This window comes from Oncorhynchus clarkii, chromosome 28, assembly GCF_045791955.1.
Source record: "Oncorhynchus clarkii lewisi isolate Uvic-CL-2024 chromosome 28, UVic_Ocla_1.0, whole genome shotgun sequence".
Taxonomy (NCBI): domain Eukaryota; kingdom Metazoa; phylum Chordata; class Actinopteri; order Salmoniformes; family Salmonidae; genus Oncorhynchus; species Oncorhynchus clarkii.
The window spans coordinates 19,856,962-19,882,317 of record NC_092174.1 but is presented as its reverse complement, the minus strand read 5'-3'; the positions used below and the strand labels follow the sequence as shown (position 1 = coordinate 19,882,317).

Sequence of the window (25,356 nt, the reverse complement as noted above, 5' to 3'; positions counted from 1 at the left end):
ATGTTTTGTACGTAAGCAACGTTTATAAATGAGGCCCCTGGAAAGTTTGGGAACATTACCAGATTTTTGCAACACTACCTTTTTTACTTTCTCTTTCTTGTCTATAACCTTTGCTCTAAATAGACAAACATCAACATGTGATCTATGCCTCGCATGTAAACCTCGTACGGTGGTGGTTTCCTACATGAAAAAACTGGAGTGTGTCTCCGTCTAAGATTAGCTTTAGCGTGCCTCATTAAAGGAGGCATGAAATTGAAAATGACCACGTTGCATAAGTGACGAATTACCACAGTATTTATGGGCCTCCTCACTCGTTCAGCCACTAAGTATAGTGAAAATCAGCAAGCCACGATGCCAGAATTATTCAAATTAATTGAGTAGTATGCATGGCTCTAAATGAACATGTTTCATTGGTAGCACTGATGCTCCTAGCTAAGAAAAGTTAGGAGCACCCAGAAAAATATGTTTAAATTCACTGATGACTGATTCCCCCATCTGTCTCTGTCTGTCTGTGTGTCTGTCTCTGTCTGTGTCTTTCTGTGTCTCTGTCGGTCTGTCTGTGTGTGTCTGCTTTCTCTCTGTGTCTGTGTCTCTGTCTGTGTCTCTGTCTGTCTGTCTCTGTCTCTGTCTGTCTCTCTGTCTCTGTCTGTCTCTCTGTCTGTCTGTCTGTCTCTGTCTGTCTCTCTGTCTGTCTGTCTGTCTCTGTCTGTCTCTCTGTCTGTTTTTTCTCTGTCTCTGTCTGTCTGTCTGTGTCTCTGTCTGTCTGTCTCTGTCTGTCTGTCTGTCTGTCTCTCTGTCTGTCTGTGTGTCTGTCTCTCTGTCTGTCTGTCTGTGTCTGTTTTTTCTCTGTCTGTCTGTGTCTGTTTTTTCTCTGTCTGTCTGTGTCTGTTTTTTCTGTCTGTGTCTGTTTTTTCTCTGTCTGTCTGTCTCTGTGTCTGTCTGTCTGTCTCTGTCTGTCCAGACTGCAGATCAGTTGCTGGCTCGTGCTGATGCTGCCAAGGCACTGGCTGAGGAGGCCGCCAACAAGGGGAGGTCCACCTACCAGGAGGCCCAAGACATTCTGGGAAATCTGAGAGGTACGTAGGAACAGGACTGGTAGGGAGGCCAGAGAAGGGTCCCTCTCTACCCCATACTAACGTTAGATCAGGGGCTTATTTGATTCTGAATGGTAACAGTGAAAAGCATATCCAGACTAGTACGTAGGATCTCAGATGGATGTTAAAGGGAATGCTATAATAATAGTATAATGCAAAGTAGTGAGTCACCAGTATTTTTTTTATCACATATTAGATATGTAATCAATCTGTCTTCTCATTTTCCTTCTCCATTGTCAACACAGACTTTGACAAGAGGGTGAACGACAACAAGACAGCAGCTGAGAACGCCATGAAGAGAATCCCAGAGATCAACGCCACCATCGCTGCAGCCAATGAGAAGACCAAGCAGGCTGAGGGGGCGCTAGGCAACGCAGACGCAGACGCAAAGGAGGCCAAGAGCAAGGCGGAGGAGGCTGAGAAGATAGCCAGCCTTGCGCAGAAGGTACATTATATTTGTGTTATATTATAACTAGATACATTATGACCATCGTATATGCTACAGTCCTGAAATGACAGGGCCAAAATCAATGGTGGCCTCTTGATATAAAGTGTATATATAAATGGTGTCTCAGTAGATTAAATGTTTTGTTGATTTGTTTTTATGGTAATTTAATGTGATGTTTCACATAAAATAATAAACCCTCTCTGTCCCCCTTTCATCTGATATTTCACATACTGTAATAAACCATTAAACCTATAATTAATGTAATACCTCCTTTCAAGTTGTCAACATAACTAATCCCTCTCTGTCCCCCTCTGCCTGTGGACCCCACAGGGTTCTGCTAAGACCAAGGCGGATGCAGAGAAGGCCTTTGAGGACACCAGGAAGCTGGATGGAGAGGTCAATAACATGATGGACCAGCTAAGTGCAGCAGAGGCAGAGCTGGCCAAGAAGAAGGCTGAGGCCGACCAGGACATGATGATGGCTAGCATGGTGCGTGTCTGTCTGTGTGCGTCCCAAATGGCACCCTGTGTTGTGCACTACTTTTGACCAGGGCCCATAGGGCTCTCGTCAAAAGTAGTGTACTATATAGGGGAATATGGTGTAATTTGGGACTTATGCTCTGTATCTGGGGCTCTGTTGTTTAAATCCACTGATATCATTCAATTCTCAGAATCTTAGGAGCCCAATACTTAGGAATTCCTAGAAGATCTCTTTGGGTTGGAAATCAGCCCCATGTGCTCTGCGTGTTTGTGTACACAGAGTTGGAGTTGCAAAATGTTTATAGTCCTTGTTAAAGTTGTTTAGAGACAATGAGACTAAACAATATGCAATAGGAAGTGGATGAGCAAGCTACTGAAGGTTAAAGTACCTCACAAGTGTTTACTGAGTTACAGCGATCTTCGTTGTGGTCTGGAATCCTGACCCTGACATGTCAACTATGTTGTTTTGGTTTTTCAGGCATCAGACAATGCGAAGGAAGCTGAGGACAACGCTCGGAAAGCCAAGAGTGCAGTCAGGACCGTTCTCAGCACCATCAACGACCTGCTTAAGTCACTGGGTGAGTGGTATTTGATTTAGCAAACTGTTTTTTTCTGTAGGTATAAAAATACAAACAGAAGGATATAATTGTCTTGTGATTCTGTTCAATATTCCATCATTCAGGGTTTTACAAGTGAAAATGACTGTACTTAAATCATTGAGCTAAAGCTTACACCTCTTTTCCGGTTCAGGCAACATTGACAAGGTGGACCTGAGCAAGCTGGGCTTGATTGAGGGGTCGCTGAAGCAGGCCAAAGACAAGATGGCCAACAGCGACCTGGACCGCAAGCTGTCGGAGCTGAACGACGTGGCCAAGAGCCAGGAGGAGATGATCACCGACTACGATAGGCAGATCAAGGAGATCCAGTCTGACATCGCCAACCTCAACGACATCAAGAACACGTTACCCAACGGCTGCTTCAACACCCCATCCATAGAGCGGGCTTAACCCCCTCTATCTCCGCCCTCGACTCCTATCCCAACCCCTGTACCCTTCCTCATATCCCGTCTGTACCACTCCTTCCCACATCTAACACTCGGGCAGAATGCCACCGTTTTACCAAAACAGTTTGTCTTTTTTTGGTCTTTTGTTTGTCTTTTTTTAAGCAAGAAGCCAATTTAAGCCAAGTTTCATGTTTTTAAAGAAATGAAGAGCATAAGCGGCAGAACCTGAAATGAACTAAGGGCGGTCGTTAAAAACCGCGTATCCATTCTCCTTAGGTGCAGCAGGTTAGGAGAGGTGTGGCTTACCTCACTCCAGAAAACCCACATGACTGCACCACCTCCAGACTGTTCCTACGCTACGACGTGGAGGAATCACAACCTAAACCACATCAACAGAGAAAACAAGGAAAAATGTCCTCAGCCTTTTCAGATGCGTCTGTGTCATATTATATACCTTTTTTTAATCTGATATGGTGTCAAACAAGTTATCCTTACCCATCATTTTAGACCCAAGGGCATGTTGGGAATGGTTTGTCTGTGAAATGTATATTTTTTTGCTTGGAGGTATTGAGAAACTTTCAATGCATATGTACCATCCTCTGTGTTATCAACCATTTATTTTTTTAAACAAACCGTGAAGGAATCCTTAAGTTTCTGTTTGATTTGCCTCCATTCGCTCCCAAAGCTACATGTCTTGCATGGAGAAAGTATTCCTGTTACTATTATACATTTTTACAGTATTCAACACAACTATTCTGTTCCACATGCACAACTGAAAAGCTGTCGAATGAAACCAGCTTGTGGGTCTTTTAAAATGTCTCTGATAAGTTTGCCAGTTGAGACAGGCCTCTACTGCCCAGTGAAACATCATGGTTAAATATCATTTGAATCATTTATTTTAACACTACAAATCATGATTTTAGTTTGTTTTTTCCTCCCGAAGCTGCTGCTTAATACAGGTTTGCTGCAAATCACACATTAACATTCTACACTACAAGGCAACATTCTACACTACAAGGCAACATTCTACACTATGCAACTTTGTACATTTGCGTAGCAAGAATTTATCTGATACACTGGTGCTAATAATGATTTCAAATGTTATATTTTTGTGTGAATGTTTTTTTATTCTGATGAAGAGTGAGGAACTGTTATTTGTGTAAATATATGCTTAAATGATTCAGGGCTGGCTGATTGTTAAACCCAAGACCCAACAGCCACCATATATGTTCTATCACAAAAACAATCAACTGAAACCTCCACATAATATATAAATATATATGATAAGTTCTGTGGTATAATATGCTTGCTTGTATACATGGCTCAGTGTTGTTGCCTCATAGCGCTGCCATTATTCATTTGTTTACTTCTCAGTGGGTGGTCACAAGTTAATTGATGAATGCTTTTATAACAAGAACCTTTGACTGACAAGATCAGGACGTGTGTGTGTGTGTGTGTGTGTGTGTGTGTGTGTAAGGGATGGCCCTAAAGAAGCCATTTGTCTACATTAAGCCTAATGTTTCATTTGACTGAATTTATACGCTTGTCTCCAAGAAAATAAGATTGGTCACAAGTTGCTAGTTAACCAATTTTTTTTTTGTTAGTGTTTTGTGCCTTACTATGTGATTGTCATTTTCACATCACTTAGTCCCTAACGAGGGCATCACGTGTATTGCACACGTTGCATTACATTTCAGACATACACTACATGGTGTCCTTGCATTTCAGGAGAACAGCAGGGATTTTGTTGACGGGTCCAAAACATCAGTCAGTCAGCCTCCATACAGTAAATGAATAGGTTATAACCTGGAAACGACTCGTCTTTCCCAGTTCCCATTCAACATCGCTCATATCCTCAATACACCAATACTCACTCCTTTCCTTAGCCTTCTATCATGTTATCTGTTTGATAGTTTTGTTTAGCTAACTTTTGACCTAATTTTATAGATGGTGTGGCGGGGACTAAAACGATCTCCTTTGCAGTGAACCATCTTTTACCCTCTATTACTCCTCCAGGTAACCCCGCTGCTGTGGACGGATGTGCAGCACATACTGTTTGATGTATAAAACAGTATTTCTAATTTATAATGTCTCAAGTATTTGTATTATTTTGTTCCCGTAGATGATGATATGTATGTGTTGCACAATCCGTTTGTGGTCTTTTGGCTATGGAGTGCATCTTCTGTTCTGTCGTACAGTACAATACAAGGCACCTAGTCACTAAAACATTTCATTTGTAAGGACCCGAGAGAACCCAGCTTGTTACCCAAGTGCCTGTAAATTCAATCGTAACATTGAAGTAATAAAAAATAATTACGGGAACTCTTCAGTTGATTGTGTGATTGTATTGAATGTCATGCTGACTCATTTCCGCAAATGCAATGTACAGAACACTATGACAGTGTTTCTCATGAATCTACTCCAGTCTACTCCGCAATGTAGTTTTATGTTGAGGTTATTTAGTATTTAGGACATTTAGGACAGTTTTATTAGTTGGATCGTCACATGAAATGAGTGCTTTAAAAATACATATGTCAATGTGAACAAATATAGAATTTTAAAAGCCTGTTATATTAAATAAACTCTGCTTTACTATAGTCTACATGGAGAATTGTATACATCAGAATTTTTTTCTATGAATGAAGACTTGTTGAAGTGCCGTAGTTCAGCGTTTTGACCTGTCCCGCTGTGCACCCTCTGTGACTTCTAGGCAGATTTTAACCCACGTAACCCAAACACTTCTCCAAGTTTTCACCATCATTGTAAAGCACTAGTTATTGTTTTGCTTTAACGAAGTCATTTCTAAAGATTATTTAATGTGATAAGTGATTTCATTTTAAGGTTTTAAAAAAAACAACCTGTTATGTGAAATTAACTCTTGATTTAATATAGTGTAACTATTCCTTTTGAATATATATATATATATATATATAAAACATTGAATGGCAAAGCAGGTGAGCAGGTTCGACTCATCTGGCCATTTTTTATGTTTTGTTGTGAAAAACTCAGTGGGTCGAGCAAATCACATCAACCCTGTTACCCATAGATAGACACACTAGAAATGGTTAAACAATGTATTTTTGGTGAATTTTGCATTCAATTGCATCTCCTTGTTGCACACAAGCTTAAAATGAATGGCTGATTTAAGATCAAGTTGTCAACCCTGTTACTTTATTTTGAACTTAATAGGCATTATGGTCATTTTTTATTTAACCTCTTTAGATGGGAAAACTTGTTTTTTACTAAGTTGAACATGTGCTCTTTATGACAATGTTCAAATTATGTGAACTCAAGTTTGTTTTCACTAAGTTACACTGAAAAGACACTTAATTGGCAGAACAACCCAGTTATGTTATGGTTGGATTTTCTGCCTTGTCTATTGATTGTGAAACACTGTTTTATAAAGCATTATTGATTAAATGATAATCTTGAAAGTACATTAAAAGAAATGAAATATGCATCTCAGCAACTGTTATCCACAAAACTATGAACTTTGAAAGAATTCCTATAGATGCCACAATGTTTCTTAACTGTGCAGTGAAACATGCCAGTGTATTCTCAAAATGAGATGCAACACTTATTTTCAGCTGCTGCATTCATGATCCCCCAAAAAGATTCAGAAAAATCCCCTCGTTCACCCTCCAAATTAGTTAAGCAGCCAGATCTTGACTGCACATGTTCAGAAGTGTATTAGAAAAGTACATAGGTTACATTATTTCCTCTGAATTTCAATGTTGGGTTCACAATATTGGTTTGTCACGTGACCCGGAAGCTGAGAGTGGCGATCGAGTGCTTCTCTGTTTTATACTTTTTAAGACATTTAATTGAAGTGTTTTAGTTTGGAACAATGATGTTTGTGCTGCTGTTAATACACTGTGTTAGATGGATCCTGGCGATAACGTTAGCAGACTAGCCCCGGGTAGTTCCGACTAGCTAGGTTACTGGGCTGTCACTGGCAAAGCTGTTGGCTCAAGACGCCGGGACCGCTATTTCTGACTCGAGTATAAGCATGTCAGATTCAATTATTTCTGGTACCATCCCCAGGGTCTGGAGAGATACTCCCCCTTCACATACTACCCCTTCACAAAGGTTTCACAAAGGTGGTGACCTGTGTGAATTAAATAATGATTGCCCCATTTTCAAACTCTCTTGCCTAGCAAAAATGGTTGAGTCCTTCGTAAATTCTTAACTTAGATCCCATTCTTAACTTAGATCCTAACTACGAAATGTATTCTAAATGTTCACCAGTCATGTTACAAGCAGAAACATTGTGCGGCCCTTTTTATTGACCTGTCTAAAGCCTTGGATCACTCATTATTTATTCAGATGCTTTCGTCAATTGACCTGGACCAGGCTGCATGTAGCTGGTTTGAAAAAATGTTTAAAGGACAGAACACAGTGTGTATTTACTCATGGTATTAAGTCATGTTTTCTGGACATGACAAAGGGTGTCCCACAGGGATCGATTCTTGGTCCAGTTCTTTTCACTATTTACATAAACCAATATTGTTAATCTGTTAAATAAATATATATATATACTTTCACCTGTATGCAGATGACACTGTGGCGTATGCTATTGCCCCCAACGCTGACCAGGCTCTGTCAGAGCTTCAATTTTCCATTATTTGTTGAACTGAAATGGGTATAGTACTTACTGATTTTCCAAATCACGTAAAAATGTATCTGCGTATTTGTGCATATGCACGTTGGATGGTGCCCTCATTGATCGTGTCCTTGCTTATGAATATCTGGGCATCTGAATTGATAAAAAGCTATCTTTCAAAAAGCATGTTGATGAATTAGTTAAGAAATTAAGAATTAAAATAGACTTCTATAGGAACAGGTCCTGTCTTTCGTTACATTTGGAAGACAAATAATTCGGTCAACATTCATTCTGGTTATTGACTATGGCAATATCGTCTATATGAATGCCGCTGTCACTGTATTGAAGCCATTGGACACAGTTTAGCGCATTTCGCATCATTGAATTGACACAGTCTTAATGTGTCACTGCACAGATAAAAAATGTCTAACTGCTTTCTTGTGTGTGTCGTCTACATGTTTTCCTGTACATACAGCAAATCACCGCCATAGAGCTTCTGTGTGTTTGTGTGTCTATGAGCTGAGGGTGTGGTGTTGGCAGGGGCCTGTGCGTGTCGGGAATGGTGTGGCTTTTAGGGCGCGGTTGTGTCTGTGTGTGAGTGAGTATGAATGTGTGTGTGTGTGTGTGTATGACTTGCATACACTGTGTCAGACAATGACATAAGGGTGTGGCAGCCATTTGCAAACAGTACTAAACTCATAGCCCTTAGGCACCTTTTTTCACTTATCAGGAATCTACTCATCGCTGATGGATGTGTCTATTGCTGTTTGTCTGGCCACACGTCTGATACCAAGGGTGTGGCTATAGAACAATGAAAGATACAGTCAATGAATCTGTACAGTATTTCAATCATGGAAACTTATTTCCAAGGAGGCAAAAGAAAAATATCAGATCGAATGAACAGGTGACTAAAAAAGTTGCCTTGTAAATTGAACAAATATGATTAAATACTGTATACAGTATGATGTGAAATTAGTTTTGAATTTGTCTTTCAGTTCTTTCACCTGTAACTGACTCATTCCTTTTTGTCATGTTATTAGGCGTAATTGTTTTACAGAGTTTTCCCCAACCAAAGCCAAACAATACTGTCCATATGCTCAGACACAAAGTGGGTGAATCATTCTCATTGTGGATTGGTAAATAAACTGCCAACCATTTGAGGAGATGGGAAAGGCTATTATTACTTCAGGGAATGTTGTCTCTCCAAAGTGCTGTTGCTCAGGAACATATTCAGGTTTCCAAATAAAACAGACCCTCGCAGACATTGGATTGAACAGTTCCCACGTCTCTGTTATAAAATAGATTTTCTGACCTCAATGGGACATCCTGGATTTAAAAAAAACAATCAAGTTGAGACATTTATTGAAAACCATTAAACACATTATTGAAGAAAAGTACAGGTTCAACTGTTGGTTTGTAGTCGGTGCCTCATGTTAGATTTAAGCAACAAGGCCCAAGGGGGTGTGGTATATTGGCCATATACCACAAACTCCAGAGGTGCCTTATTGCTATTATCTACAGGTTATCAACTTAAATAAAACAATAAACAAGTATTTTTGTGTCATATCTGTGGTATATTGCCTGATAGAGCATTTCCGCCATGTGTATATCAGCATCCAGGACCCAAGCTACCCGGTTTATAATTTGTTATATAGCAGCTTTTACAGGTTCTTTCTCAGGATGTTCTTGGCTACTCAGTTGTAATCATCAGCAGAACAATACCAAACCCTTCATAATAATTGGCAACAATTACCTATGTCAGATATGTTGGTTTGAGATGATTAGTAATTATGCTTTTGCTGAAAAGGTGAAGATGCACAAAAGCATTATAAGCGTTGATTCACATTCTGACATTGTCTTACAGAGTGTCTACTGAATTGTAAAGCGGACGTAAAAATGGATTTACAAACCCTGAGTGAGTGACTGTGTCTGTTTCATGCTGCATCAAACAACGCTCCCCTTTATTCACGTCCTGACAATTTCCACAATAGCGACACAGAGCCAGCCATTTCCTGTGAGAGAGTGAGCCCAGCCAGTGTGTTGGCTCTGAATCACAAGTGAGTAACCTTCCAGCTGAGAGACTGTGCCCGACGTGTCACAGCCTGCCACAGGGGAGGTGTTAAAAGAAGCTCACCTGGGTGTCTTGGGCAGAAGCATCAGGTGTAGCCGGCCTGATAAGCCCATTAGTTTGATTCTACTTATATGAGACTATTGATGTACTTAATTCCTATTAGAGTTTCTGCGAACATGAAGAGCAGTTGGATATTTCTGTGTGGACTTTCTCTTTGTACCTGGTTGTCTGTCCAAGGAACCTACAGCTATGGAGGATGTGAGTGTTTACTACCTTTTTATCTTTCCTCTCTGCTGGCTTTGAATAATGTAATATTGAATTGTAAAAAAAAAAAAAAGAATCCTTAAATAGGTTGTTGCTTTCGAGTTGGGGACATGCATTTAGAATGATTTGACTTCTTTCAGACTCAGACGATAGGAGGTACCCTACAAAACACTATTGTAGCTAATTGGCCCACCTGCAGCATTTGTTGTATTCCTATATACCTGTATTTGTATATTCTGCCTCCGTAACTATAGCAGTAGATATCAAAATGGCACATTTCCTCTAAAGATATTTAATACAGGTAAGCATTTAGGAGAAAGGGGTTTGTGTATATAAGAAACATGATACTACTACAGAGCCTATATAGTCTATGAAGGTATCACAGTAGATCTTTATGTGAAAGTGGATATGTTTATTTGTGGTACTCTCGGCGAAGAGAGTAAATCATCAACACTTTCTGGTGTTACTTACTCTGTGGTGAGGTGATAAGGTGGGGCAGATATAGGTATTAAGTCCTGGCGCTGCTGAGCTGAGTGTTGTTAATCCTTTGGGCAACCATATCGACCTGGAGGCACTGAATCACTGCACTGCTGATGACTCTGTTCCTAAAGGCATCCTATTCCCTATGTTGTGCACTACTATGGGCCCTGCCCAATAGTAGTGCACTAAATCGGAATAGGGTGCCATTTGGGATGCAAGCAATGACTGGGTAAAGTCTATCTCCTCTTAGGGCATGACGACTTTAGGTTCTGAGCTCTGTGTACCTTTCTACATTACCCAATCGACAAAAACAGCTACATGCAGCAGCCTGTCATTACCACAGGAACTCCTCAAAGTTATCATTTAGTGTGTGAAATGAGAACTTGATATCCTCAGGATAGCTTATGCTCGGGAGCATGGTTGTCAAATATTTGTGGCAGTATGGGTTTGCTATGATGATAAAAACCATTACCGTATCAAACAAACAGACATTTTCTTGATTGCAAACATGGTGTTGGCCACAGTGGGAGTAATTCATATTATTGTGAGAATCTCTCATTTCTCATCACTTGGGAATAAGATTTTATGAGATCTGGGCCTCTGACAGTAGTTTACATCACTGTGAGAAAAGCCTGAGGCTGTGCTACTGCCAACCCCTCCTTAGATTGTATAAAGATGGTGGCCTACATAATAATACAATTCCCCATTTTATGTGACTGTCAAAGTGCAATAGCTAACTCTTCACGGTGTTCAAGAGACTTTATGAGGGGGGAACTGCTTATCCCACAGGCTGATAAATATTCTCAAATGATTGTTTTTATGATTCTATACACAGTGCTCACAAATGTCTGAACAATGTGTATGTCACCCCTGTAGCAGACATCTGTAAATGCAATGGAAAGTCACGTTATTGCCTGCCTGACTCTGGGGGCCTCCATTGTGTGGACTGCCAAGACAACACTGAGGGAAGGCATTGTGAGAGGTGCAAGGAGGGGTTCCACCACCAGAGGGCAGGGAACAGGTGTCTGCCGTGTAACTGCAGCCGTATCGGTGAGTGAACAGAACAGGAGGGAACATGGAATGATAACAATATCTGGGCCCATGTTCAAAAGTGTCTGCTGATCTAGGAACAGTTTAGCCTTTTCGATCATAATGAGTAAGATTACATGGAACAGATCCTAGTTCGGCACTCCTACTCTGAGACTCTTTATGAATACGGCACCTGATGTTTTGTGTCTATATGGTTTCTTCCAGGATCTGTAGGATCACACTGTGACAGTAGAGGACATTGCAGCTGTAGAGTGGGAGCACAAGGGGATAAATGTGACCGATGCCCCAATGGAACACCTATCAGCTCAAATGGCTGTGCTAACAGGTAAAATACATTTTACATTTCCTTACATTGTACTGTTTGGTAAGTACAAGAATGGAATTATAGGGGCATAAAATGAAAGGACTGAGAGGACTACAAAAGGATCTGCTGTATTGCCTTGCCTTTCATTATTGAATTTTAGAATAAAGATGGACTAATTATTGACTAATTCAAATGTGTGTTCATGTTTTTCTTATGCAGTGGTCAGCTCACTGACAACTCAGTGACCGCTCAATCTCTACCTTGCTTTTGCTATGGACACTCGACCCAGTGCTCCCCTGCAAAGGGCTACTCAGTCCACACAATCACCTCAACATTCGACAATGGTAAGTTAACTCTTGATCAGAACATAAAATAAACACCTGAAATATATTTAATTTTAAGTTATTTAAATGTGTGTGAATCTTCTGTTTTTCAGGGCCTGAGGGTTGGCGAGCGGCCACAGCTCATGGTGTGACCCCATCCCAAGTTCACTTCCGCTGGTCCCCCACTCACAAAGACGTTGAGGTCATCTCCAAAGACATCATGCCTGCTTACCTCTATGCCCCTGGTGAGAGCTGCTTTCCCTGCTCCCTGCTTTCAGCTCTTAGTCCTGACTTCTGTACCCTCTTATTTTTGGAGAAACTCACTTTCGTTCCAACAAAAATATAACAAAAATATATATACAAAGTATGTGGACACCCGCTCAAATGAGTGGATTCGGCTATTTCAGCCACACCTGTTGCTGATAGGTGTATAGAATCGAGCACACAGCCATGCAATCTCCATAGACAAACATTGGCAGTAGAATGACATTACTGAAAGAGCTCAGTGACTTTCAACATGGCACTGTCATAGGATGCCACCTTTCCAACAAGTCAATTAGGCAAATTTCCGCCATGCTAGAGCCACCCTAGGCAACTATAAGTGCTGATATTGTGAAGTGGAAAAGTCTAGGCGCAACAACTCAGCTGCGAAGTGGTAGAACACAAGCTCACAAATAGGAACCGCCATCTTCTGTCCTCGGTTGCAACACTCCCTACCGAGTTCTGAACTGCCTCTGGAAGCAAAGTGCCTCTGGATGCAATGTCAGCACAAGAACTGTCCGTCAGGTTGCTTAATGAAATAGGTTTCCATGGCCGAGCAGCCGCGCTGAAGCCTAAGATCACCATGCGCAAAGCCAAGCGTCGGCTGGAGTGGTGCTCGCCACCATTGGACACTGGAACAGTGGAAATGCGTACTCTGGAGTGATGATTCCCGCTTCATCATCTGACAGTCCGACGGACAAATCTGGGTTTGGCGCATGCCAGGAGAACGCTACCTGCCCCAATGCATATTGCCAAATGTAAAGTTTGGTGGATGAGGAATAATAGTCTCGGGCTGCTTTTCATGGTTTGGGCTAGGCCCCTTAGTTCCAGTGAAGGGAAATCTTAACACTGCAGCATACAATTACATTTTAGACGTTTCTGTGCTTCCAACTTTGTGGCAACAATTTGAAGAAGGCCCATTCGTGTTTCAGCATGATATTGCCCCCGTGCACAGAGCGAGGTCCATACAGAAATGGTTTGTCGAGATCGGTGTTGAAGAACTTGTCTGGCCTGCACAGAGTCCTCAACCCCATCAAACACCTTTTGGATGAATTGGAACGCCGACTGCAAACCAGACCTAATCGCCCAACATCAGTGCCCAACCTCACTTTTGTTCTTGTGGCTGAATGAAAGCAAGTCCCCACAGCAATATTCCAACATCTAGTGGAATGCCTTCCCAGAAGAGTAGAGGCTGTTATAACAGCTAAGGAGGGACCAACTCCATATTAATGATTTTGGAATTAGATGTTTTGGTCATGTAGTGTATATGTTACATCACATGCTTCCACAATAATAACCCCCTAGAGTCGATGTCTGCGCCCCCACGGAAATCAAATTAGCATAATACAAAAATCCCCATAAGAATCTGTCAATTTAAGCTAGAGAAATATATTTTATTGCGTTGCATGCGTCTCAATTCACCGCATCCACCAATGTCGTACTTCTGCATCTGCGGTGAAAGATGACAGAGCTAGAGCTATGTTTGTCAGACCATGAGACATCCCAAAAATGTGTCTGCTCACAAAATCATCTGTAACGTTAGAACGGTTCGGCCTAAAAACTATTATGACCCTTGTATGGAAAGATGAGACTCAAATACGTACATGTTGGTTGATTTGCTCTCGGAAGCCCACAGGCCTCACAAGACTCATCTGAAGTTCCCCTAGTACCAGTTGGAAACATTTATGGAATAAAATAGAGGGTTAAATACAAATGTTTCCTGATCTTTCTTATTTTTCTCAGATATAGGACAGACACTTCAGAATAAACTTCCTTTTCATTATTGGGGGGGGGGGGGGACAATCTGTTCCATGTAGTGAATCTGTCGTTCTATGCGTTTGTATGTGCTAATAGCAGTAAAGCCAAATAACATGTTTAATCAGATACATTTTTTATATATATTTAAGACAAGGGGTCTTAAAATTCTAAATCAAATAGCTAAATGGTCCCCCTCTAGCTTAGACAGGGCATGGACTGTAATGGGTTTTAAGTCCCCATTCATCAATTATTATGTTTCTAAAATTATCTTGATCTTGTTCTATTTTGTGATGGCTAGACTCTTACCTGGGCAACCAGGAGCTGAGCTACGGTCAGAACATATCCTTCTCCCTGAGGCTGGACCGAGGGGTTCGCCACCCATCCACGGCCGATGTGGTGCTGGAGGGATCTGGGCTGAGAGTGGCAGCTTCCCTGGGAGACCTGAGGACCATCGTCCCCTGTGGACAGAAGATCACCTACACATTCAGGTGGGAATCAGGCAGAGCATTGTAGTAGACAGATAAGCCTGATACTAGCATTAAGCAACACGTGAAGTTATGAATAGTTCCTTCAGAAAGTATTCACCATCCCTTCACTTTTTTTTCACATTTTGTTGTGTTACAAAGTGGGATTTAAAATGGATTGAATTATCATTTGTTTTGCCCAACGATCTAAGCAAAATACTCTATAATATCAACGTTTTTTTTTTGTGGAATTCATGGAAAATTAAACACTAATATATCTTGATTAGATAAGTATTCAAGCCCCTGAGTCAATACATGTTAGAATCACCTTTGGCAGCGATTACAGCTGTGAGTCTGGGAAAGTCTCTAAGAGATTTAACACCTGAACTGTACAATATTTGCACATTATTCTTTAAAAAATGTGTCAAGCTCTGTCAAGTTGGTTGTTGATCATGGCTAGACAGCCATTTTCAAGTCTTGCCATAGATTTTCAAGCTGATTTAAGTCAAAACTGTACCTACACCACTCAGGAACATTCAATGTCATCTTGGCAAGCAACTCCAGTGTATATTTGGTCTTGTGTTTTAGGTTATTGTCCTGCTGAAAGGTGAATTTGTCTCCCAGTGTCTGAACCAGGTTTTCCTCTAGGATTTTGCCTGTACTTAGCTCTTTTCTGTTTATTTTTATCAAACAAAAACTCTCTATCCCTTGCCGATGACAAGCATACCCAATACATGATACAGCCACCACCATTCTTGAAAATATGAAGAGTGGTACTCCGTGATATGTTGTGTTGAATTTGCCCCAAATATAACGCTTTATTTTCAGGACAAAAAAGTTAATTTCTTTGCCACATTTTTTGCAGTATTACTTTAGCACCTTGTTGCAAACAGGACGCAGTTTTTGGAATATTTGTATTCTGTACAGGCTTCCTTCTTTTCACTCTGTCAATTAGATTAGTATTGTGGAGTAACTACAATGTTGTTAATCCATCCTCAGTTTTCTCCTATCACAGCCATTAAACTGTAACTCTTTTAAAAATCACCATTGGCCTCATGGTGAAATCACTGAGCGGCTTCCTTCCTCTCCGACAACTGATTTAGGAAGGGCACCTGTATCTGCTTAGTGACTGTGTGCATTGATACACCATCCAAAGTGTAAAGTTAATAACTGCATCATTCATGCTCAAAGGTATATTCAATGTCTGCTTTTTTTGTTTTATCCAACTAGGTGCCCTTCTTTGCAAACCATAGGAAAAACTCAGTGGTCTTTGTGGTTGAATCTGTGCTTGAAATTCACTGCTTGACTTACGGACGTTACAGTTAATTGTGTGTGTGGGATACAGAGATGAGGTAGTCCTTTAAAAAGCATGTTAAACACTACAGTATTAACGCACACAAGCCGAGTCAATGCATCTTATTATGTGACCTGTTAAGCATATTCTTACTCCTGCACTTATTTAGGCTTGCCATAACAAAAACATTGAATACTTATTGACTGAAGACATTTCAGCTGTTGATTTTTTAAAATTAATTGATAAACATTTTTTTTTTTTAAATCCACTTTAACATTATGGGCTATTATGTGTAGATCAGTGACACTCAAAATGTAACTGAACAAAATGTGAAAAAAAGTCAAGTTGTGTACAACACACAGCTATGGAGGTACCAAGTGTATCGACTGATAGGAAGCAGTCCATCTCAGGGCAGATACAAACATAATTTGATCTGCAGGAGATAAGTATGCAGGTGTGAATAGTGAGATGGATGCCAAAGATAGCAATTGAGAAACACATTATAGACCATTTCACATTGTGAATGTGGAGTGTGAAGGGGTCAATGTTTTCCTCACACTGATTGAATGTAAAAGCTTGATAACAGCTAGTAAGCCAGAGGGTCATCTGCTTGTCTGATTCAAATGGATTACAGTTAAGGGTAAATGGCTGGTTGCCAAGCAGCTTATCTCTAATTGGTCAAATCCAATCCTGTCTCACAACAAACTGCACCATCGTGACCATAATAGTAGCCTAATACAGTAACACCACTGGTTTTTGCTTCATCAAAATACATGTTTCCATATTTATTCTCATAAGCAAAATATACAGTGTAACGATGAATAATTACAATAGCTACAATGTAATTACAGCAATAACTACAGTAGTAAGGACATGGTGGTGTAAACATTGCATGCTGTGTCTTTCATTCTCAGACTGGATGAGCAACGGAGCAGTAAATGGAGGCCCCTCCTGTCATCTTTCCAGTTTCAAAAACTCCTCCAGAATCTGACTGCCATCAAAATCCGTGGGACATTTGGGGAAAATGGTAAGTGTTTATTTTTGTCTGACTCAGACTATGAGATTGGTTACTGTTTTGCATAAACAGATCCTTAGAGTCATTCCTTGGTCGTAAATAAGTGCTTTGGAACAGTTTTATATCGAGTTTATTTCAGTATTTGTATTTTTATTATGTAATCTTTCTAAATCAATTGTCAAAAATTACACTGGTACACATCCTCAACACATTGCCTTCTCTTCATCTCTTGTCAATCCCTCAATAAAGCTCAATACCTTATTGTCCTTTGCAGGGCGCGGTTACCTTGACAATGTACGTATGGAGTCTGCACGTCAGGGGGCCGGTACCCCTGCTGCCTGGGTCCAGAACTGTAACTGCCCAGTTGGATACGAGGGACAGTTCTGTGAGAGGTGTGCGTCAGGGTCTAAGAGAAGTTCTCCGAGCAAAGGTCCATACAGTTCCTGTGAGCCCTGCAGCTGTAGAGGAGGAAGCTGTGACTCTGAAACAGGTTGGTGACGTTTTAACTTTGTCCAAGTGTTACTGTATGTTTGTGTTAACATATTTTGTATTGTCGCTATTAATGATGAGATTTGGTTGATTTTCATCAGGGCAAACCTCTTTTTGCAATATGCCATTCCCTGGATAGAAGTTCAAATCAATGCTTGAATCATGTCTTGTTGAAAGTGTGTGTGTGTCTGATTTTGTGTTGTGCCGTTCCACAGGAGATTGCTACTCTGCAGATGAGACCCCTGGTCGCCAGACCTGCCAGCTGGGGTATTATAATGACCCTGCCCAGCCACGGTCCTGTCTGAAATGTCCCTGTCCCAATGGAGCTGCCTGCTCTGTGAGCCCAGGAACCGTGAAGGTCAAGTGTGACCTCTGTCCACCTGGCACCACCGGTGAGTCACTGTCACAAATCGTCAAAGTAGTGCACTATATAGGGAATAGGATGCCATTTGGGACACAGTCACAGACCATGGCTGTTAGATGGGATAGAGTACAAGGGCATTCATCATTCAATGTCAGCTATTTGCATATTTGATATTTCATATTGTACCTCTTCCTCACTCTCAATAGGCTCACTTTGCGACACCTGCCAGGATAGTTTCTATGGCAATCCCTTGGGGGAAAATGGCAACCAGAGGCCTTGTCGGCGCTGCCAGTGCAACGGTGTCAGTAGCTGTGACCCGCAGACAGGGGAGTGCCTGAAATGTCTGAATCATACCACTGGCTTCTTCTGTGAGAGCTGTCTGGATGGATATCACCACAGCATGCCATCAGAGGCATGCAAACGTACGGACAGCACCTTGTTTGCTCCCCATATCCAGCTCTTTCACACGTAGACACAAGGCACATAGCTCCTCCTTTAGATTCTAACAGTCAAATATTGTCTGTCATTTTATATACATTTTAACAACTGTTTTTCCTTTTGCGTTCTAGCTTGTGGCTGCAATTCCCAGGGTTCTCTGTACAACAAATGCGGTGACCAGGGCCAGTGTTCATGCAGAGAAGGCTTTGAGGGTCTGAAGTGCCAGCGTTCTGCGTGTCCCTCCTGCTTCAACCCTGTCAAGACCAAGGTAAAAATCCACTGGGATTATTTGATCAATGTCTTCTTTTTCCATTCAGGTCCAACATGTCATTGTGCTCTCTCCAATTATTAAATGGCAGCACAGTATGCATCCCAAATGGCACTCTATTCCCTATATACAGACCTTGATCAAAAGTAGTACACTAGGCTATACTGTATAGGGAATAGGATTCCTTTTGAGATGCGGACACAATAACTGGACCAGAAAGAAGGCTACTGGCTGTGGTATTTGTTCTGGCTTCACTGTGCTCACCTTGTCGCTGATTCAACATCCTTAAAGCTTAGTGGGAAAGAATGAAAGAATAGCTGTACAAGGATTTTGTTATGAGAGGAAGAGGTTTAGAGTGTCTTCATACAAGCTGTGATTTAGTATTTTTGCAAGAACATTTCATCATCAGGTTCTCTCAGTAAATATACTGCCTCTACCTGGGAGGGGAAAGTACTTGACAGGTAAATTAAATATTTGTGTGGGGTGTGTTCTCTCTGGCATTGCCTACGCATCCTGTGAACTAAGATGAATGGCACCTAATTCCATATACTGTATAGTGCACTAATGTCCACCAGAACCCAAGGGTCCTTGTCAAAAGTAGTGCACTAAATAGGGAACAGGGCTGGGTTTGGGGTGCTCCCTCCCCTCAGGCTGTAGTGTGGGAGGAGGAATTGAAAGGAGGAGTTGAAGTTGAAGTATTGAAACACAACAGTTAACCTATGAAGTTATTTCTCTTTCATAATGAATACCTTTGAGGGTTTGAATCTACTGCTCCATCTCACACTTTGCCTCCAATTACATATTCTGAATGTACTATGTCGGCCTACAGTAAAGTATTGCAGAGGTAAGGTTTTTGTTAACCTTTAATTAATCTCGCCAATCTAGACCAAAATATTGTGTGAGTGCTGGCCTCCAGCCAGCTATCTTTTCATCTATCACCAGAGAATAACCTTTCATAAGCTCTATTTAAGCTTTCCTATCCCATTGGGTCATGTGTCACAGGTGGAGGGGTACACTCGTAAACTGCGGGAGATAGAAACTCTGTTTACGGGTACGGAGAGTGGCAGTCTCCCAGTGAACGACGCCCAGATGGAGAGAGCCATCAGTGCAGCAGAGGACATAGTCACAGACCTGCAGAGAAATGCACAGACACTCTCTGGTAAGTCTTTTATAATAGTTATTCATCCTTGATACTTAAAGGATCAGAGGATCAGTCATTTTCTAATTAGTCAACATATGTCAATACCATTCAGGATGGTTACCAGGCTTCTGAAACATGGTGAAGCACCGTCCATGCACTGTGTCTCTGTCACACCCGAATGCATCTCACATTCAGTTTGTGAAGCTTTCGGTTTATATGTGAAGTGCAAAGATTTCATGTTGGTGACTTGTCTTGTTTTGTTCTATTGAATAGAATCAGAGAAAGACTTACAGGCCCGGCTCTCAGACATCAGTACAACCCAGCTGAGTGAAGGCAGAGACATCCAGGTGATCTCCAACACCATCAACAACATAAAGCTGCAGGACCAGAGGTACCAACGACAGGTCTCTGATATCCAGACACTCATTCATGATGTGCGGCGCAAACTAGAAGAGGCCAGACTCAACATCAAACAAGCTGTGAGTTATATAGTAGTACAGTGGTATTCTACTTTGTATCACTGATGTCATCAAATGAGGAGAGAGTAAGGAGATATGAATATGTCAATGTATGCGGGTTAGTGATCTGTTTCATTCGTGTTTACCTTCCACCCCGATGTTAGGAATTCCCTTTAAGTGATGCAGAAGTGGACACAGACAGCCTCTCTACTCTGGTTCAGAGAGCAACAGGCCTGGCTGAAAAGTGAGTACTGCACCCCTCCATGTCCCATTCATACAGACTGGAAAATCCCATGTCGTGCTAAGGATGACTCTATGTTGTAACTGTTTATTAGACATCAGAGCAAAGCGGCGACAGTGGAGAAGACAGCAAACAGTGCTCTTGCAGAGTCAGAGAAGTCCCTGGCACTCATGAGAACTGTCATGACAGGGGAAAACAAGATCAGAGAGCTTATCGGTGACCTCAAAACCAAGTAAGAAACTCATGTCAATCTCCTGTGAAAATACAGTAGACGATATGTCCTCTAAGACCAGCCATGTAATGTTCTGCATAATAACATCATCGATGAACCGTTGTTGTTATCTTGATATTAGTTATATTTGGTTTTCCTCTGGTCAGGTATGATAAGAACTCAGCCCAGGTGAAGGCCATGGAGAGCCTGGCCACTCGCCTAAGCAGCTCTGCCCAAGATGAGAGCAGGATGGCGGCTGACACCCTGGAGCAGATAGCCTCCCTGGAGCTGAACATCCCTGGTCCTCTCAAGGTATTGAGCAGAACAGGCCTCTCAGCAGGCTCTTTTCTCTGGTCTCTATTTGGTGACTGCTCTCAGGTCAAGTCTTCTGAGATATCTTAAAAATCATAATAGGCAAATATTGATAGATATACAGTGTCTCCGTCCTGGAAATGAGGGAGAGAAGGATTCCCCCACAATGTGCTTGTGTCCTAGAGAGCTGAAAAAAGCATTCAATTTCAACACCGTTCATTATGAAATCATTGTGTCTAACCATTGGCAACTGAACCTGTCTCATGGCATGTTTGTAAAGCTTGCTAATTTACATGTAAACATAACAAAGCAATTAACAATCGAGGACATGAGTCAGCAAAAAATGCAAAGAGGGGGAGGAGATCTAATTAAAACCTGACTGGTGAGGAATCTAGTGCGTATGTAATTACACTTGCACAACGCGCTGAGTCTGAATGAGCTCCTGTTTTCTGGCAAAAGGACATTGACAGTGTGGCGGCTAAATTGGATGGCCTGAGTGAACAGGTGGATGAAAACCTCACAGAGTACCAGGCACTACAAGAGGAGACCCAAGAGGACAAAGCTGCAGTAGAGGACCTCCTGGCCCTGGGGAAGGCAGCTCAACAGGTACACTTGAGGCCTTTCACTATTCACTCATCAGCTTTCAGAAAACGTTCTGTGTAGGATTGGTAGTATATCATATCTCATATTCCAACTTCAAAGGTTTCTGAGATACTTTCCTGCGACGTGTGAAATTCACTGATAGATTATCCAACTGAAGTATTTCAATAGTGTATAATTAGCTAATGACTTCACTAACCCTTATAAATGGTAATAACTGGCATGATGTTGATTGTTGCTATTTCTCTCGTACAGGAATATTACCAGCTCCTTGCCAGAGCGAATGCAGCGAAGGCTGACACAGGACTGGCCCTGAAGGCCATCACAGACAACATTGATGGGGTGGATGATGCGCTGGAGATGCTCAGAGGTATAACTTTCACATTTCAGTAGGTCTTATTCCAACTACAGCACAGTAGAAATATGAATAAACTACCAGCATATTAAATGACAAGGCCGGCCCACATATTAGAAAGGCACAGACACACAGTAACTGTAATTATATCTGAGCTATATATTTCACAGTTGAATCAATAATGACGTTCAACAGCACTACAGGCAGTTACAGCAGGTGTAAGTTAATCAATAACATTTTATTGTGTGTCCTTTGCACCGAATACAACGATTCTCTCATCTAAAAAGCACATATTTATTGCGTAGTATCTAGAACATAGCAAATATATTTAAAACTGTATAACAAAAAAATATATCTCGATACTGATACACTATAGATAAACCTACCAGAACGTTATGTCTAAATCTCTTGTATCCTACAGGGTTTGACGGCCAGATCAGCAAGAACAAGGCTTTGGCAGACGAGGCCATAAAGAGACTCCCTGGCATAAATGCCACCATTCAGCAAGCTGTTGGCAACAACTCAGAGACCTTATTCATCATAGGCAATGTGTCTGATGACTACAATGATGCACTGGGCACATTCAGCAGGCTGGAAGCTGTGGTCTCTCGACTGGAGGTACCCTAACTAACAGACTCTTTCCTTTCAATGGGAATATCCAACTGGGGTTCATATGCTAATCCACAGCTTGTGCATTTAGCTCGAGTCTCTAGAAGGAAAATGTCTGTTGGGAAAACAATGAGGTTAATGTTTCGAGTCACTTATGCACATGAGCCCATTCAATTCCAGACATGACCTATTCACAACCAAAATACTTGCATGGAAACTTCAAAATGAGCTCATTTGACTGTTTCTTGTTGTCCACAGGGAATGTCCGGCTCTTTACCAGTAGCTCCCGCTGATCTACTGAAGGACGCCACCAAGCTGAAAGGGGACGTGCAGGACCTGAAGACCCAGGCGGTAGCCACTGTTTCCAAAGTGGCGGCGGAGAGGGCCAATGCTGAGGGACAGAGAGACAAAGCTGCAGAGGTCCGTTTTAGTGTGATGCCCTCAGATATGATATGTTATGTGAAACACTCCATTACACAACTCCAGCACACACAAATGGTTCTTAAAATAAATACATTTGTCCAAATGAAAGGTCTGTAATATTTATGATGCTTTGTAATGTTCTTTCCCTCAGGCTTTAATGGGAGGAACGGGTGCCTACGTCAACGCCAAGCACACTAGAGATGCAGTGGGAGAAACACTCCTGGCCATCAATAACCTCCTGAGCATGATCGGTAAATTCCTACAACAACTACAATCAGCAAACTCAAACAAAACAAAACCACTTGTGTTTTGTCTAATTTCACTCACTGTCCTATCTTCATATTAATGTCATAAAAACACATATTTATGACATTATGATTTAAGCTGGTGCTGACCATTGGTCTTCTCCTCTCCTCTCATCTCCACCCTCCCCCTCCTCTCCTTTCCTAACAGGTAAGCCAGGCAGTGTGGACGAGGAGAGGCTCGGTGAGTTGGAGCAGTCCATCTCCAGTGCTCGTGACCAGGTCAACCAGCAGCTCCGGCCTCGGCTTCAGGACCTGGAGGAGAAGGAGGCCGGCCAGAGGGCCAGGTTGTCTGGCCTCAACCTAGATATTGATATGATCCTGGATGACATCAGGAACCTGGAGGACATCCACGCCAACATCCCTAAGGGCTGCTTCAACACCCCACCAATTGAGAAACCTTAATCACCCCTATTCAAAGATCTAATGTTCCGTCCCAAATGGCACCCTATTTCCTATATAGTGCTTAAGGGCCCAAAGGGCTCTGGTCAAAAGGTAGTGCACTATATAGGGAGAAGGGCTCCATTTGGGGTGCCATTTGGGATGCCTAATTGTTTGGAAAATAACTCTGAATGTGTTATGGTATTATGTGTTTTTACGTGTGAGAAAAATGTGTGTTAAACTAAATGTCTGATAACTGATAACTGTCTGCAAAAAAATGTTTTCTGTGAAGTTTCAGACACAAGAGAAGCAATATTTTCAGTGATCTAGTAAGTGTTGAAAACAATGTATTTTCTGTTGTATTCTGTAAAATAAACTGCAATATTTATTCATTTCTTAATTAACAATACAAACCTGGTGCCACTTAATGCAACACAAACAAATTGAATGAATCTCAATTAACATGAATGTGTTTCATGTGTCCTTCTTTTGCTCTTCAACTGAGGGACTTACTAACAATGTAAGCAACTACAAAATATATATTGTTACACACTTGGTTTATTATGGAGGTATTAATAAACTCAGAGTAGATGTTATATTGTGTCAGTCCACAGTTGAAGACGAGAAAATACAAATAATTTCTAACCCAGCGCATATTACATAGGATTCCCCCAAAAATCATTTTCAGGACTCCTATCCAAATAAATCAATGGACAGAATAAAATCAAACATCTCTTGATATTATAAGTCATCTAAACCCACTCAGCTCGAATTAAAGCCGCAGGTTCTATGAAACCTTCTCTGAGACTATAGTATAGTAAAATCGGTCCATATTAACTAGGACCACGACGATGCTTATTTTTCATATCAGATTTCCCACCACATCTAGTTTATCTAAACCAGTCTTTGAAGAACACAAAGTAACTGATGTTGTGTATGTAAGGCGTACCCTGCTGAGATGTGTTTGATAGAAAGACTCAAGGGATGCATGAATAAAGATCATCGACTTGAAGGGATATTGGGACCCAGTTCAGTTTGTACATAAAGTATTACATTTGGAGCACACATAAAGAAGCAGTATTGTGAGTCTGGAGCATCTTACACAGTGTACTACTGATAGTATGTTTTGTAATCAGCTATGAAACTAGCAGATAGATTAGTCTATAAAATAACATTACTTGCATCCTTTCTATAGCCTCCTGCTGTTTGTACTGGACTCTAAGTTCATTCTCAAATCAACCAGTCCTTCTGATCTCCATTCCACCCCTCAGATGTCCACAGACTAGCCCGTCTTTCCCGGCACACTACCATTTAACTATTTCCTTTTGCAATACATCCTTCTATTTTACTGTGATGTCTTACTAAGAGTCTTGAACCTCTCTATTTGTACCATTTCTACCACGATTGCCCTCAAATTAAATACTTCAGCTAAGCATATAATCATATTTCCCATTGATTGATTGTGGTCTATCAGATCTCCGAACAGTACTGATTGTAGGTCCATCTGAACACAGACATTATGACTCAGCAACCACTCTTGGACCTGACTCCAAAAGCGAGCCACCGAAGCACAGCGCAAAAATAAATTATCTATTGATTCTATTTCTTGGTTGCCGTCTGCACAAGGCTGACTGTTCAATGCCCCTTATAGTGAACATTATTTTTATGCCAAGAATTTTATATAATAGTTTAAAAGGAAAATAACACATTGTGTCAAGTGTTGTTTTATATATCAGTTCATAAACCCGATGTCGTGGTATTGAAACATCAAAAATCTGTTCCCAACTATCTTGAATTCTATGCGGTATAGTTGTCAAACCTCTCAAGCTTAAATAAAACGGATATACATTTTG

The 25,356-nt window shown here is 41.3% G+C and overlaps 2 protein-coding genes across 2 annotated transcripts in view; both read left to right on the top strand.

The window, feature by feature from the left end:
- The window catches only part of LOC139387609 (laminin subunit gamma-1-like), a 69,524-nt gene extending 63,896 nt beyond the window's left edge, over window positions 1-5,628 (top strand). Inside the window, exons 24-28 of the mRNA XM_071133977.1 lie at window positions 962-1,076; window positions 1,340-1,539; window positions 1,873-2,031; window positions 2,500-2,599; window positions 2,772-5,628. Coding sequence (XP_070990078.1) covers window positions 962-1,076; window positions 1,340-1,539; window positions 1,873-2,031; window positions 2,500-2,599; window positions 2,772-3,028 — 831 coding nt within the window. The 3' untranslated portion in view covers window positions 3,029-5,628. The remainder of the gene's footprint in view (window positions 1-961; window positions 1,077-1,339; window positions 1,540-1,872; window positions 2,032-2,499; window positions 2,600-2,771) is intronic.
- A 4,049-nt stretch (window positions 5,629-9,677) lies between these two features.
- Window positions 9,678-25,356, top strand: LOC139387253 (laminin subunit gamma-2-like). Its single transcript, XM_071133364.1, has 22 exons — window positions 9,678-9,956; window positions 11,319-11,492; window positions 11,697-11,817; window positions 12,016-12,140; window positions 12,233-12,364; window positions 14,437-14,626; window positions 16,811-16,923; window positions 17,186-17,401; window positions 17,616-17,792; window positions 17,971-18,186; window positions 18,334-18,470; window positions 19,473-19,629; window positions 19,885-20,090; window positions 20,234-20,313; window positions 20,405-20,542; window positions 20,689-20,833; window positions 21,293-21,439; window positions 21,689-21,803; window positions 22,210-22,406; window positions 22,656-22,817; window positions 22,972-23,071; window positions 23,274-25,356. Exons 1-22 carry the CDS (start codon window positions 9,830-9,832, stop codon window positions 23,525-23,527), a joined length of 3,429 nt encoding a protein of 1,142 aa, XP_070989465.1. The 5' UTR covers window positions 9,678-9,829; the 3' UTR covers window positions 23,528-25,356.